This window comes from Gadus macrocephalus, chromosome 12, assembly GCF_031168955.1.
Source record: "Gadus macrocephalus chromosome 12, ASM3116895v1".
NCBI classification, from domain to species: Eukaryota; Metazoa; Chordata; class Actinopteri; order Gadiformes; family Gadidae; genus Gadus; species Gadus macrocephalus.
The window spans coordinates 27289658-27305171 of record NC_082393.1 but is presented as its reverse complement, the minus strand read 5'-3'; the positions used below and the strand labels follow the sequence as shown (position 1 = coordinate 27305171).

The window sequence follows — 15514 nt, the reverse complement described above, 5'->3', positions numbered from 1 at the left end:
CGTGCGTGTGCGTGCGTGCGTGCGTGTGAGAGACAACATCTGAGCCAATGCATTTGCAGGAGAATTAAACGTCAGGTGTGAACTAACTAATTACAGTCGAGTCACACGAATTGGTTAGCTGCTAGCAACCAACTTTTTCGTCAAAACACTAAAACAGGTCGTTGATATTGACCTAGTCGTGCAGATTATCCGGCCAACTGGTTGCAAATACTAGCTAAGCAAGTGAGGTGAATTCCAAGAAGAAAAACAGGACGAACTGCCATGAGGTGGCCGTCCAGCACGTCGCCAGCATGTAAATAAATACACAATGATTGTCGTGGCGACAGGATTCACAGTAAAGGTAACACTGCATCAAATTCAGTGAAAACCGTATTGCACATCAGAACGGTTATAGGTGTGGAATATAAATTAATAGTAGAGTTAATACTGATATCTCTATACTGATATTTTTTTTTATAATAATACACTACAACGGAAAACATGGAATACAACTCTGTATTCGCGGAGGAAATGCCCAAACTATTTCTTATTTATGTGCCTGGGTTCGTTTGTTTGGTATAACGAAGACATTGCATTGATTTCCTTATTGTCAAATATAGTATTTTCTTGCGCATGACACCACCTTGTGGCTACTCGGGCCCAAACTGTTGAGTGGTGTACTTGCTGGACTTGCTGTAGTTTGGTCTGGCTTTTAAGTCTGGTGTGACTCCCAGCTGCCGTCTCTCGGTGCCAGGACGGAGACACCGGAGAAATGAAGAAAGGGTGGATTGCAACTGCAACCAAAATAGACTACTTTCTAGTAAAAACTCTTCAGGGAAAGAAACCTTCACCGATTTATATTTTCTTGTGTTAAAATACAGGTTGGGTTGAATGTGTTGAATACATTTCATCAACATGAACGTGCAACTTTTAAATTAGAGAGACGATGAGTATCTTTAACCAAAAAACTGTTTTGATGAGAGTATGTGAACTAAGAATGTTTGATCACCAATAATCAATTCAGGGTTAAGTAACAGAGAAAAGAGTGATTTTAATTTGATAAACAGAATCTTAATTATTTACTGTCACAACTGATTACAATTTAGGTTAAATTTACATTGGAAAAAACACATTCTGGAATGATTCAAAATGAAAGAAAATAAACACAAAACATTAATACTGTGCTCTGATAAAATGCTTGAAATCTTTAAAAGGAATAAAATGGAACACAATTAGATTTGTGGGTAAACCTATGTGGCTAAAACAGATTACAGTACTTAAATATAAAAATAAAAACTCTGTCTGATTTGTATTTCTTGGTTCTCTGATGCAGTCTTCTAATGGACGGATGTGAGCAGGCTGTCGGCTGCTGGTGCTCAGTGGCACATCCGAGAGGTCATCTCTTTCTGAAAAATACCAAACTGAAGGTAATTATGGCCGCAATTTGTACTTGAAATATATTCAGCCCTTACCACGGCCTCAACCCTGTATGGACCTTGGATTCTGAGGATTGTCTGGCCAGGGTCGTACCGTTTGCATTTAGCCCAGAGTTAACTTAAAACAGGAAGGAACTGCGTAGAGCATCCACTACACTACCACACTACCTTAAGTTGAAGAGTATTGTAGTAGTTATATGTACATGCAGTACACTACCTTAAGTTGAAGAGTATTGTATTAGTTATATGTACATGCAGTACACTACCTTAAGTTGAAGAGTATTGTATTAGTAATATGTACATGCAGTACACTACCTTAAGTTGAAGAGTATTGTAGTAGTTATATGTACATGCAGTACACTACCTTAAGTTGAAGAGTATTGTATTAGTAATATGTACATGCAGTACACTACCTTAAGTTGAAGAGTATTGTATTAGTAATATGTACATGCAGTACACTACCTTAAGTTGAAGAGTATTGTAGTAGTTATATGTACATGCAGTACACTACCTTAAGTTGAAGGGTATTGTATTAGTAATATGTACATGCAGTACACTACCTTAAGTTGAAGAGTATTGTATTAGTAATATGTACATGCAGTACACTACCTTAAGTTGAAGAGTATTGTAGTAGTTATATGTACATGCAGTACACTACCTTAAGTTGAAGGGTATTGTATTAGTAATATGTACATGCAGTACACTACCTTAAGTTGAAGAGTATTGTAGTAGTTATATGTACATGCAGTACACTACCTTAAGTTGAAGGGTATTGTATTAGTAATATGTACATGCAGTACACTACCTTAAAGGCACCCAGTGCAACTTTCGAGGCTTAAAAATAAACATTCAATTTCTAGTCTTTTTTACACGTAGTAAGTTTCAATAACTCCATACCATTACATACCGACATTTAAGCAGCAAAGATGAGACGTCGTTGTGTGGTGAGAACTGATACAAAATCGATAACAACAACAATGCCGCCATTTTCTTTATTTTTTGTAACCTACAATAAATAAAGCAGGCTTCCAGTCAATGGAAAAATGGCTTCTCCCCACCGGCGATTGTTGTTGTTTACGATTTTCTATCAGTTCTCACCACACAACGACGTCTCATCTTTGCTCCTTGAATGTCGATATGTAATGGTATGGAGTTATTGAAACTTACTACGTGTAAAAAAGACTAGAAATTGAATGTTTATTTTTCATTGAATGTTTACATAAAGTTGCACTGGGTGTCTTTAAGTTGAAGAGTATTGTAGTAGTTATATGTACAGTGTTTCCCGCCGCTGCTGAATTTTCTCTGCCGCTGCAATAAAAATCCTTCTCCTCATTATTATTTTTTTTACGTAGCTCCTTTTAGAAAATGTACAGCGCGTAACGTCAATTGCGCAGCACGCGGCACATCGTCACGTAACCAACATCAAGAAAAATACACAGCGAGTGTGGCAGTTGTAGGCAGTAGGCTACCCTACACGGTTGCAAAGTTACATTGATTCTAGCAGTAGCGAGTGAAGCGGAAGATCGAAGAAAGAAGGAAAGAGAGAGACAGACAGAGAGAGAGAGAGAGACAGACAGAGAGAGAGAGAGAGAGAAAGTAAGTTGCTAAAATGTGTCGCTACATGACCACCAGTGTTAAAAACCCTCTGAGCCCAATCATTTTATTGTATCTATAAACCGCAACCTCCGTGCCGTTTTTCCTCTAGTATTGTGTGTGTGTGTAGGCCTATGTGTGTGTGTGCGTGTTGTCGCTCTTTTTGGGATCACTCATAGCCTTTACAGGAGCTTATATCCAGCCTAGGTATTTTCGGGAACTTTGAAAAATGAATCCATACTGTTAGATCCGATGTTGTTCTTTATTGCCATATAAAATCTGTTTTCATCGCGTATTTTAGTTAGGGATTTATGCTAATCGCCTGTAAGCATGTGGTCATTAGCATAAATGCAGGGAAAAAACCTAAGGACTTCTTAAAAGATCATGAATAGTTTCTATTATGTATAACTTATATTTATTTTATAATTTTCTCATCACTTTTTGACCCCCAAGACTAAGAAGAAGTGTTTTAAGCAATAACAAGCTTATCATCGCTCTCTTGTCCTCTTCCCCTGACTCTCACTGTCTCACAGGAGCTGAGCTCACCTGAGGTCTATTTGTAGTGCTAAGGCTCACACTGATTGGTATTCAATTAGCTTTATTTTTTATTTTTCATGTGTGTGAGTCTGTGTTCTTTTCAAATTTTAGTTAGGTTTATAATTTAAAAAGATGTGTTTTGCCCATTGTTGCAGGGGATTTCATTTTTGAACAAAGTGTCTTATGTAAAAAACAGTTATGCTTTGGGCATAGCAACCATGTTTAGTGTTTAAGCATTAGGCAAAAATCTGTAAATAAATTGTGCAAATTATATTTGCGTTGTGGCATTTTTTGTTTAAATATTACTATACAAAAATATAAAAATCTGTAAATGAAGACACAAAAGGCAAAGTTACAACACCAATAATTCCATCTACAGTAATACACAGGACTGTTTGAATAGGATTTAAGTGCATATTCTCCTCTCAAAGTGCACCAGATTCATGCATTCCAATGTAAAGGGTACAAAAAAATTTCGGCCGGGGGGGCATGCACCCGGACCCCCCGAGAGGGATCGGCGACCACACCACCGCTGCTGAAACAAATCCTGCGGGAAACACTGATGTACATGCAGTACACTACCTTAAGTTGAAGAGTATTGTAGTAGTAATATGTACATGCAGTACACTACCTTAAGTTGAAGAGTATTGTAGTAGTAATATGTACATGCAGTACACTACCTTAAGTTGAAGAGTATTGTAGTAGTAATATGTACATGCAGTACACTACCTTAAGTTGAAGAGTATTGTATTAGTAATATGTACATGCAGTACACTACCTTAAGTTGAAGAGTATTGTATTAGTAATATGTACATGCAGTACACTACCTTAAGTTGAAGAGTATTGTATTAGTAATATGTACATGCAGTACACTACCTTAAGTTGAAGAGTATTGTAGTAGTTATATGTACATGCAGTACACTACCTTAAGTTGAAGAGTATTGTAGTAGTAATATGTACATGCAGTACACTACCTTAAGTTGAAGAGTATTGTATTAGTAATATGTACATGCAGTACACTACCTTAAGTTGAAGAGTATTGTATTAGTAATATGTACATGCAGTACACTACCTTAAGTTGAAGAGTATTGTATTAGTTATATGTACATGCAGTACACTACCTTAAGTTGAAGAGTATTGTAGTAGTTATATGTACATGCAGTACACTACCTTAAGTTGAAGAGTATTGTAGTAGTTATATGTACATGCAGTACACTACCTTAAGTTGAAGAGTATTGTAGTAGTTATATGTACATGCAGTACACTACCTTAAGTTGAAGAGTATTGTAGTAGTTATATGTACATGCAGTACACTACCTTAAGTTGAAGAGTATTGTAGTAGTTATATGTACATGCAGTACACTACCTTAAGTTGAAGAGTATTGTAGTAGTTATATGTACATGCAGTACACTACCTTAAGTTGAAGAGTATTGTAGTAGTTATATGTACATGCAGTACACTACCTTTTCACATACTCCCTTGGGATGACAGTCAACACTAGCGCATACATTAAGTTAATGCAGGAGGGCATGCAGAGCACGAATACACTCAATAAATACAAATATCAAACCTAAAATCAAGATAAAAGGTCAGTGAACAGTTTCCTATTCTAATCGTTAGGTCAGTTAGGTCCGTTTCCTTACCAGCGGCTCCAGCTCCTTGTGGTCCGTAAGGTTGAACTCAGTGACAAAGTAGTAGAAGTGTTTGTAGCAGGTGTTGACGTGGGCCTCAGCCCCCATCTGGCTCACGCGGTCGAAGTGGTGGATGTAGACGTGAACGAACACTCGGAACAGACGAGACAGAATCTTCTTAGCCACCTGCATGAAGGTCTTAGGGAATGGAGTACCTTTGAACAGGAGGGAGACACAACGTTCATTAAATAAAAAACCTGGTCAAACTGTTTGACTCTTTTGAATGTCTCCTATAAATGAGCATTCATATCATTGTGGCTAATAGCAGGAATATAGCGCTAGTAACAATGACTAATGACAAAATAACAACCTATCTTTTATTTTACATTTATTTTGATTTAAATAGTTTATTCTACAATCCATTGATTGTGGGTAGGGGTTATTGGATTTGTATAATGTAATCATGTTTCAATTAGAATCATGAGGGCTTGAGTTAAAGCATCTGGCTGCTTGGCTAAGAAGAACCCAGGTAAGTTGTGGACCTTCACCCCCCTCCACGCACTCTGATCAAATTATATCCATTAAACTACAAACAAGTGTTTGGTCCCATAGCTGGTTCTATCTTCTGTCCAACCGGCCATGGCTAGGAAGCTTTCCCTCATAATGCCAAAGAGCCAGTGCCCACGTTAAGCCTGTGTGTCGACGCTTCCTCTGGAAAGCGAGTCGCTCTATTCAAGAGAAAACACACAGGCCCTATTGTGGCTAACGGATTGCAAGAAATAGAAAATATAGCTCCTCATTAATTGCCTCCAACTATTACCTCCTATTTTCACTGTTCTCTACTGACGACGGATGCAGTGGTCTTCCACCCAGTGAATCCACCCAGTGACTTTCGATCTAGAGTGACTTGAAAGTCGCCTGAATTCTAATATTTAGACTGTGGTTGAATTGTATAAGATCTCAACTGTGCCTGATATCTGATCACGTAGGAAAGTGGCCAAAAATTCAGAATTGAAAAGATTCCATGTGATTGGTGTTCTGTGAGTCCCATTAAGACAAGGGGGGACCCTTTGTCTTCAGTGTACAGCAGGCTGAGCCGTTCTGAGGGGAGGTGGTGGCGGGGCCGAGGTCATCTGAACTCTGAATGCAGAGCAACATCTCAATGCGCTGCATGGATAAGTGTAGGGGGGTTAACTGATATGCAGCATTAATGTTCACCTCAGCTAAGGGGGCTGCCAGACACTCGTTCTGAACACAATGGAGGCCAACTGGCCAGTTTCAAAAGGCACCGACACCCAAGAGGGGGTGAGTTGAACAAATGGCTGATTTACATCTGGACAGACAATGTTCACATTAACCCGGGGTCTTAACAAACCAGCCTAATCCTTTAGGGTCATTTTTAATCATAGATTACACTGGAACCGTGACCCTTATATGTTTGTTGAGATGCTTCTGTTGTTCATGAGATGCCAACAATGCATCTGGTTTGGGAACTCAGAGATCAAGCAAGGTCAAAACGATGAAACTGCTCTAAAATGTGGAAGAAACGGTGTCTACCACGTTACCGTCAGGATGCCGTACGACACTGCTCGCAATAAGGGTTATACAAACTAACAGCCTGTTGGCATTTGTTTAATTTAAAAAGCTACTCCGTTACGGAGACATTGGCCAGCTGGATGTCATATCCATGATGGGGATAATGGGGCAGCCAGGCTGTGACCTACTTCTAAAGCCTGTCCTGAGTTTAGCCACACTGGGATCCGCAGCCTCTGATCCCAGCCCTTACCGACGTTGGTGGGGAAGACGTTCTCGTTGTTGATCTGCACCTCGATCCAGTCCATCAGCAGGCTCATGTACTTGGGCGCCGCCAGGGCGGTGGGCCTCTTGTACTTGTGGTCGTCCTGCCAGCGGTACTCGTACTTGGGTCCTCCAGACATGACGGGGCAGGTCTGGTCGGTGCAGGAGTCGCTGATGGTGCCGTAGATGAGGTTGATGCGGTTAAAGAAGTCCACCACGTGGACGGCTACCCAGTCGTTGAGGTCCTCCCCGTGGGGCAGCTGAACGGCCTGCCTCAGGTCCAGCCCCGCGTTCAGGGAGGCCTGGGCCTTCTTGTGCAGGTCGAAGCGCTGCGTCCCGGGCTCAAACTTGCGCTTGGGGCGGAACGTCCGGTCTTTGTTGAAGACTTGTTTCAGGCCCAGAGACATGGCTGCATGTGGGTGAGGGTTAGGGAGGGTGAGGGACGGTTCTGGGTGTGGTCTGGGGTAATGAGGTCTCTGGTGTGGAACCAGGAAGGGTTGGGGGTGGTGTGAACAGGTTAGATTGGGTGCTGTTTTAGATAACCCTCGCTCTATTGGTGTTCATGTGTGCAGGTGGAAAGAGGAGGGTAAAGAAAATTACCGAAAAATTAGTAGGATAATAATTTCAATATGCAAACCATTCATAATAATAGGCTCTGACTGCAGTGTTAATATGAGCTGTGTTCCTCCAGGCGTGGTGCCTATACTATGCATATATATACTATATACCTATATATATATATATATATATATATATATATATATATATATATATATATGTATGTATGTATGTATGTATGTATGTATGTATGTATGTATGTATGTATGTATGTATGTATGTATGTATGTATGTATGTATGTATGTATGTATGTATGTATGTATGTATGTATGTATGTATGTATGTATGTATGTATGTATGTATGTATGTATGTATGTATGTATGTATGTATGTATGTATATATATATATATATATATATATATATATATATATATATATATATATATATATATATATATATATATATATATATATATATATATATATATATATATATATATATATATATATATATATATATATATATATATATATATATAGGTACATATATATAGGTACATATATATATATATATATATATATATATATATATATTATAGGTACATATATTGGGTTACATACACTGTACTATATATATCCTTTATATGGCTCACACGAGGGAAACAGCTCAGAGGTACACAGCCTGCACTCCATAGTACCATGTTATGACATGTTATACTCAAAGGTGTAGGTGTGTATATTAACATTGCTCGAGATTAAAGGCTGAGCTGAGAACAGCTCGTGACGTCACGTTAGCCGAAGTGCGGAGCTCGAGCCGTCCGACTTGTTGCTTCATAGCGGTACTATATATATTATAATAGAGACGTTATAAACATGAATACTTGTCATGGATGTGTACGCCAAGACTTCTACACGGGCATCGTGCATCCCAGAGAAGTGTGGTGACGAGGTAGTGAAGTGCTCCGGTTGAGAGACACTTTGCCGAACTTACTTGTTCCGCCTTCCTGTTCCGTTAATGTTTCCTCCGACCTGTAGCGTTCGTCTGATATTAATCACCTACTGTTCGAAATATGTTGTCCCAAAACCGGAGAAATAGACATAACGAATTACATAACGCGACGCCGACTGTATAATCACTTAACATGAGATAAACAAGACACTTTATTAAGGAAACTATATATCGACAGACTCCTCCCCAGCGGACGAAAAGAAGCACTTCCTTTGATGATACGTCACTGGGCCGCCCGAGGTGCTGCACGAGCCCGCCGAGCCCTCCGCGAGCCCGCCGAACCCTCCGCGAGCCCGCCGAACCCTCCGCGAGCCCGCGAGCCCTCCGCGAGCCCGCTGCTATTCAGCTGCTACTGTCGCTCTACAGAGAAAACTTTTGTATGGTGTTGACCCTTCAACTTAACTCTAAATTAACTCTAGATTATTAGTATGTGTACTTTAAATGACATTGATTTTTGATAATACAAATATGGGGCCAAGAAATGATTCGAAAACAACAATATATAGAGGTTTGTCTTAAAGGGAGTTTTAATTCATTGACTACTTGCCTCCAAATAGCCATCATTCATTTCAAATGAAGAACAATATACCTATTTTCTCTCAATTTAATTACATCATAATGCTTCTTCATTAGGGCACATTTCTCATTTGCATATATGTGGAGAACTTTAATGCTAAATTAAGAAATAAAATTGTTAAGCTGCAATGTAAGAGTAAGAGAAGCTGGTCACTGAGGACAGTTTGTTAGAAGCCTTTTGTGAAGGTTTGAATGGCTGCATTGTGCAGGGACAGGAAGGCCTTGTTCTGCTCTACTTGATAGGCTGGGCAGCACCAGCCTCATCCCCTGGCTGAGGCTGGTTACATATGGAGTAGTAATAAGTCCTCATGGACCCCTCAGCCTGCTGGAAGTCTGGCCTGTCCTCGTGTCTGAGAGAGAGAGAGAGAGAGAGAGAGAGAGAGAGAGAGAGAGAGAGAGAGAGAGAGAGAGAGAGAGAGAGAGAGAGAGAGAGAGAGAGAGAGAGAGAGAGAGAGAGAGAGAGAGAGAGAGAGAGAGAGAGAGAGAGAGAGAGAGAGAGAGAGAGAGAGAGAGAGAGAGAGAGAGAGAGAGAGAGAGAGAGAGAGAGAGAGAGAGTGTAAGTCTTATTTTTAAAAGTTCCCCAACGAGTGTCATGAGGTGGTTCACTAAGCACTATCGTGTATGTATTAGTAGAGAGACTCACTTGTAGGTCCAGCAGTCCATCATGAGCTGGTACATTTGCTCTGGGCATTGTGAAGGACGTTCCAGGCGGTTCCCCTCCTTGATGTAATCCACCACCTGAGTACCGTTCATCTTCTGCTCAACAAGGAGAACAACAAATAGGATTGGTATTTGTAGTCTTACAAAGAGGCAACAGATGGTGCTGGATGTTTTCCGTACCCTGTATGGTTTCCCTCCGTAGGAAAAGGCTTCCCACATGGTGACGCCAAAACTCCAAACGTCACTTTTGCTGGAGAACTTGTGGAAGCTGATGCATTCTGGGGCGTACCACTTCAGGGGCCACTTCCCCGTGGTCCGAGCCTGCGGGGGAACAACGGAAACAGGGAACCAAGGTTGTGTAGAAAACATTTGGTCATATGCAATGTTGTGTTTCCCTAAGTATCCACAGGGTCTACCCTCTCATTTTATCAAAAATGTATTACACAAAATAAGATTATTTATGTCCTAACATAGAAGTTATAGTGTCTGTTGTGGCAACCCGCCCCCCACCAGGGGGCGGGTGGTAGAGGGCGTGTCCTGCCGCCACCCGCGTGCCAGGACAGGGAGCGCTCTCCAGCTGATCCTGGAGAGCGCCCCACCGACAACAGAGAAGGAGACGCACAACCCCACAACGGCTATGAGGCTAGGAGAACCTAGCCTAGAGACACTCATGCTTGATCCTTTTTACCCTGTTGTAAATAAACGCCGTGACCGGCTTTATACTCGCCTAGACCGTGCTTACTTACCGTGTCAACCAGCCTACCAGCCAACCGGGTTGCCACACTGTTAACAATCGGACGGGTAACCTTTATGTACTTTACTGATTCATAATGCTCCAAGCAGGGGGCCACAACAGCTCCAGTTGCACTACTTCTGGTCTACTCAGAACACTGCTACTACTCAGAACAAGAGCCCCTTTACCTTGTAGTATCTGTCGTCTGCACCCAGGGCTTTGGACAGACCAAAGTCACTGATTTTGGCGAAGGTCTGGTTGACCAGCAAAACGTTGCGTGCGGCCAGGTCTCTGTGTACAAACTTCTTCTCCTCCAGATACCTCATCCCCATGGAGACCTGGTGCATCAGCCTCACGATGCCTTCCACACTCACTGAGCTCCTAGAGGCAGGAGAACACACCATCAAAACCAAGACCCTGGCATGATGGTGTGTGTGTGTGTGTGTGTGTGTGTGTGTGTGTGTGTGTGTGTGTGTGTGTGTGTGTGTGTGTGTGTGTGTGTGTGTGTGTGTGTGTGTGTGTGTGTGTGTGTGTGTGTGTGTGTGTGTGTGTGTGTCACTAACGTTGTACTGTATCATGTCTAGTACTGAGATCTCTAGATAAGAGAATCATATTTAGTGTTCTCTTGATAAAGATAGCTTTATAAATGCCATAACATGTGGCCCCCTATTAAAGGGATGAATCAGAAGTTACTTGTTGGACTGGAGGAACTTGTTGAGGGGGCCCGCTGAGGCCATCTCCATGACCAGCATGAGGCTCTCTGCTTGGCACAGACCCAGCATGCGCACTATGTAGGCGTTGCTAAGCTGGTGCATGATCTCAGCCTCTCTCATCATCTCGTCCTTCACCAGCGACTCGTCCTCGTTCTTCAACACTTTGATGGCCACGTCAATCTGCCCACTGACAGAGCAACACCAAAACAAAGCGTGGAGGATATGAGGTGAGTGTTGGCCCTTTGATACGGTCAGCATGCTCCCTGCAGAGATAGCGCAGACCGAAAGAGCAGCAGAGAGAGGGCAGCAGAGAGAGCAGCAGAGAGGGAGAACAGCAGAGAGAGGGCAGCAGAGAGAGAACAGCAGAGAGAGCAGCAGAGAGAAAACAGCAGAGAGCAGCATTGAGAGAGCAGTAGAGAGAGAGCAGCAGAGAGAGAGCAGTAGAGAGAGAGAGAGCAGCAGAGAACAGCAGAGAGAGTGCAGTAGAGAGAGAGAGCAGCAGAGAACAGCAGAGAGAGAGCAGCAGAGAACAGCAGAGAGAGAGCAGTAGAGAGAGAGCAGCAGAGAACAGCAGAGAGAGAGCAGTAGAGAGATAGCAGCAGAGAACAGCAGAGAGAGAGCAGTAGAGAGAGAGAGCAACAGAGAGAGAGCAGCAGAGAACAGCAGAGAGAGAGAGAGCAGCAGAGAGAGAGCAGCAGAGAGAGAGCAGTAGAGAGAGAGAGCAGTAGAGAGAGAGCAGCAGAGAGAAAGCAGCAGAGAACAGCAGAGAGAGAGAGAGAGAGAGAGCAGCAGAGAGAGAGAGAGCAGCAGAGAGAGAGAGAACAGCAGAGAGAGAGAGAGAGAGCGAGAGCAGCAGAGAGCAGCACAGAGCTTAGGTTTGAAGAAAGTACTTTAAGCGTGGAAACCACCGGTTAAGACAATTGTAGAAGTTAACACAATTGCATGGGATAAAATTCTAGCCACTTATAACTCACAATGAGGCATATTTACATGCATTGTTTGCAGTTCCGACCTACACAGACACACATCACATAGATTTCTTGGCATACATGTATGTACAGTCACTTAGGTGGTTGCTGTTTATGTTAAATAGTGGGAGCTACTTTGAGAAACAATAACGTGCCATGTTTCAGTGCACATGTGCACCAAAACCTCTAGACAGTAGAAGTGCTACTACTACTAGTGTACATGAGAAAAGACCCGCACTTCTCATTGTTTTCCGTGGTTTTAAGGACGCCCTTTTTGACACAGCCGAAGTTCCCTGAGCCCAGCTCCACCTCATCCATCACCAGTTGGTCTCTGTTGATGAAGAACTTCTTCAGGTCCTTGGGGTTGTGGTACGCGTTGACGAAACCACTGCAGTCCATGGGCAGCAGCTGGCTGCCCGCCAAGGGGGCCGGGAGGCTGGGCTTGAGGAACGAGGTGGCTGGTGGCACAAGTCATGGTGGCCATGGTGACTTAAAGCGGCCCTGGTAAGCTCACAGGACATTCTCCCTTCAATTTTACTTTAGTGTGTGTGTGTGTGTGTGTGTGTGTGTGTGTGTGTGTGTGTGTGTGTGTGTGTGTGTGTGTGTGTGTGTGTGTGTGTGTGTGTGTGTGTGTGTGTGTGTGTGTGTGTGTGTGTGTGTGTTGGTGCTCAAGTAACACATGCTCAAGGTTAGTTGGTCTATCCATAGTCAGTTTTCTGACTTTGGATAGAAGTCCATACAATTATTTTTGGAACTAATTATATTGACCTGATTTAATTTTCCGTGCCTGAATGTGAATATGCATTGTGGTCCATTATGGGCTGTAGGATGGTGGACTGACCTCTAGGGGGCGGTGTGTATCCATTCAGACGTTGCTGCCTCCCTGCTGGAAGAGCAGGTGACTCTGAAAGTGAAGCAAATATTATTTCAATGACAACTTTGCGTAATATAAAGTGTTAGTTTGCTAAAAGACACTGGTAACAGAATAATGCTCCTGTTTATGGACTCACTGGCTGCCATCGCGCTGTTGGCACACTCTTCAGAGAGGTTGGTCATGAGTCCGGCAGGCTTCATCTTCAGGTATTGAACCATCTGGTAGAACAAAAAACGACAGCATGATGCTTTTCTCAGCCCATGCAGAGCCTGTATGTTTTGCAGTAACAGACTAACTAACCTGTAACTAACTAACCTGCCACACTGTATCAAAGCGGTCTCCCTCTGGTATGGAGTACTTCCCTGACTTGTCCTGGTTGATGCGGTAGTGGTATACCGTCTTCCCATATAGCATGGAGAGTGCAAATGTACCCGCCTCGCTGTCGCGCACGCTAATGCAGAAACAAATACAAAACTTCTCAGGAAATAGATTAAAATATTATATATATATAATATAATAGAATAGAAAGGTATTGTTCAACTTACCCTAACCCCACAAACAATCAGATCCCAATCATACATTCCACAAGAACCAATCACATGAAGGCCTGCCCTGCAGGGGGTAAGTATTGACATTGCCATTTCACAGTCCATGAAAGGGACCATTGTTCAAGCCTAAACTACGCACTGTAGAGGAGACGGCGTCAACTTAAACCTCTTAACTACCGCCCTTTGTGAGGATGGCCCCTAAATATCAGCTTGTAGCTCGTCCCTCTGATGTCCACATTGATGACGGTGGTGTCAGAGGATATGTTACACCATATGCTTGTATTGACCATCTTACTATAAACACCCATCTTACCATAGCCCCCATCCCGCTGCTACTCACAGGAACTTGCCGTCGGTCTTGGACCCTGTGTTCAGAAGCCTCTCGCCCTCGTGTCTGGAGATCTTCCCGTGGTACCAGGCCATCTTCTCATGGGCCGTGGTGGCCATCAACTTCTCCAGCTGCGGAGCATGGCTGATGACCGCCTGCTCTATGTCTTCAGCATCCTGATCACATACACACAGGACACACACGTTGCACACACACACATAGTAGACACACACACACAGTACACACATAGTAGACATACACACACAGGACACACACGTTTCACACACACACATAGTAGACACACACACACAGTACACACATAGTAGACATACACACACAGGGCACACACGTTACACTCACAGTACACACATAGTAGACATACACACACACACAGGGCACACACGTTACACACATAGTAGACATACATATATAGTGCATACACACACACACACACACACACACACACACACACACACACACACACACAGTTCACATCTTCTGCATCCACATGTACACAATCAATTCCCACAATCTAGTTAAAGGTCAGCACTATTATACTGTTTTCTAAAAAAGTAGTAGTTATAAATCCAGCGTTTGAATGAGCCTCACTGCCTCAGTGGGTGACGTTAACCCCTACCTCCAGGTTCCAGGTCTGCTTCACGTACTCCCGCAGCAGGTTCTCCCTCAGGGTGTCGAACAGCCCCTTCCTCGGGGGCTGCTCCGGCGCCCTGAGGCAGGGCCGTCTCAGCGCGCACGGCAGCCCGTCCGGCTCCCGGCTGAGGAACTCGCACAGCTCGGCCGGCCCGCAGTGGGGCATGCTGCCGGGGATGCCGTAGGTGCCGTTGGGCAGCCTCTCCACGGGGTAGTGGTTGAAGACCCCCTGGTAGGTCAGCGAGAGCACGTAGCCCCCCAGGCTGCGCTGGCACTGCCGCAGCAGGAAGAGCCCGTCCGCGCTGTCCACCAGCATCAGCTCCCGCTCCGCGTCCCGCCGCGAGATGCTGCCGTGGTAGAAGGGCAGCTGGGCGGCCGGGTCGGTGGACATGGTGGGGGGGGGGGCTGGAGGGAGGGGCCGTGGGGGGAGGGGCTGGGGGGGGGGGGGGGTGGAGGAGGTGAGGATCTGTTGGTGTCGGTGATCAGGGTCAGGGTTAGGGTGGGTTAGGTCAGGGTTAGGGTGGGTTAGGTCAGGGTTAGGGTGGGTTAGGTCAGGGTCAGGGTTAGGGTGGGTTAGGTCAGGGTTAGGGTGGGTTAGGTCAGGGTTAGGGTGGGTTAGGTCAGGGTTAGGGTGGGTTAGGTCAGGGTTAGGGTGGGTTAGGTCAGGGTTAGGGTGGGTTAGGTCAGGGTTAGGGTGGGTTAGGTCAGGGTTAGGGTGGGTTAGGGTTAGGGTGGGTTAGGTCAGGGTTAGGGTGGGTTAGGTCAGGGTTAGGGTGGGTTAGGTCAGGGTCAGGGTTAGGGTGGGTTAGGTCAGGGTTAGGGTGGGTTAGGTCAGGGTTAGGGTGGGTTAGGTCAGGGTTAGGGTGGGTTAGGTCAGGGTTAGGGTGGGTTAGGTCAGGGTCAGGGTTAGGGTGGGTTAG

General features: G+C 44.0%; 2 protein-coding genes and 1 long non-coding RNA gene across 3 annotated transcripts; 1 reads left to right on the top strand and 2 right to left on the bottom strand.

Annotated features, from left to right (window-relative positions):
• Positions 1 to 1005: 1005 nt before the first annotated feature.
• On the bottom strand, positions 1006 to 8782 carry mob3a (MOB kinase activator 3A). The gene is made up of 4 exons (XM_060067663.1): positions 8526 to 8782; positions 6964 to 7383; positions 5190 to 5392; positions 1006 to 1385 (listed from the first exon to the last, which is right to left on the bottom strand). Exons 2-4 carry the CDS (start codon positions 7379 to 7381, stop codon positions 1356 to 1358), a joined length of 651 nt encoding a protein of 216 aa, XP_059923646.1. The 5' UTR covers positions 7382 to 7383; positions 8526 to 8782; the 3' UTR covers positions 1006 to 1355.
• A 250-nt stretch (positions 8783 to 9032) lies between these two features.
• On the bottom strand, positions 9033 to 15028 carry LOC132469649 (tyrosine-protein kinase ZAP-70). Its single transcript, XM_060067643.1, has 11 exons — positions 14581 to 15028; positions 13956 to 14119; positions 13383 to 13518; positions 13204 to 13285; positions 13035 to 13097; positions 12432 to 12651; positions 11206 to 11412; positions 10701 to 10893; positions 9960 to 10100; positions 9763 to 9875; positions 9033 to 9469 (listed from the first exon to the last, which is right to left on the bottom strand). Exons 1-11 carry the CDS (start codon positions 14983 to 14985, stop codon positions 9352 to 9354), a joined length of 1842 nt encoding a protein of 613 aa, XP_059923626.1. The 5' UTR covers positions 14986 to 15028; the 3' UTR covers positions 9033 to 9351.
• LOC132469666 (uncharacterized) lies at positions 11332 to 12826 on the top strand. The gene is made up of 2 exons (XR_009528460.1): positions 11332 to 11452; positions 12458 to 12826. It is a non-coding gene; the product is annotated as an uncharacterized LOC132469666 (long non-coding RNA).
• Positions 15029 to 15514: the final 486 nt, after the last annotated feature.

Coding starts and splice junctions, on each gene's coding strand:
- mob3a (XM_060067663.1), bottom strand. CDS start 7,381: ATGTCTCTGGGCCTGAAACAAGTCTTCAACAAAGACCGGACGTTCCGC. Junction 5,393..6,963: donor CGTCTTCCCCACCAACGTCG/GTAAGGGCTGGG, acceptor TCCTGTTCAAAG/GTACTCCATTCCCTAAGACC. Junction 1,386..5,189: donor ACAAGGAGCTGGAGCCGCTG/GTAAGGAAACGG, acceptor GGTATTTTTCAG/AAAGAGATGACCTCTCGGAT.
- LOC132469649 (XM_060067643.1), bottom strand. CDS start 14,985: ATGTCCACCGACCCGGCCGCCCAGCTGCCCTTCTACCACGGCAGCATC. Junction 13,519..13,955: donor AAGACCGACGGCAAGTTCCT/GTGAGTAGCAGC, acceptor TTTCTGCATTAG/CGTGCGCGACAGCGAGGCGG. Junction 11,413..12,431: donor ACCACGGAAAACAATGAGAA/GTGCGGGTCTTT, acceptor TTGCTCTGTCAG/TGGGCAGATTGACGTGGCCA.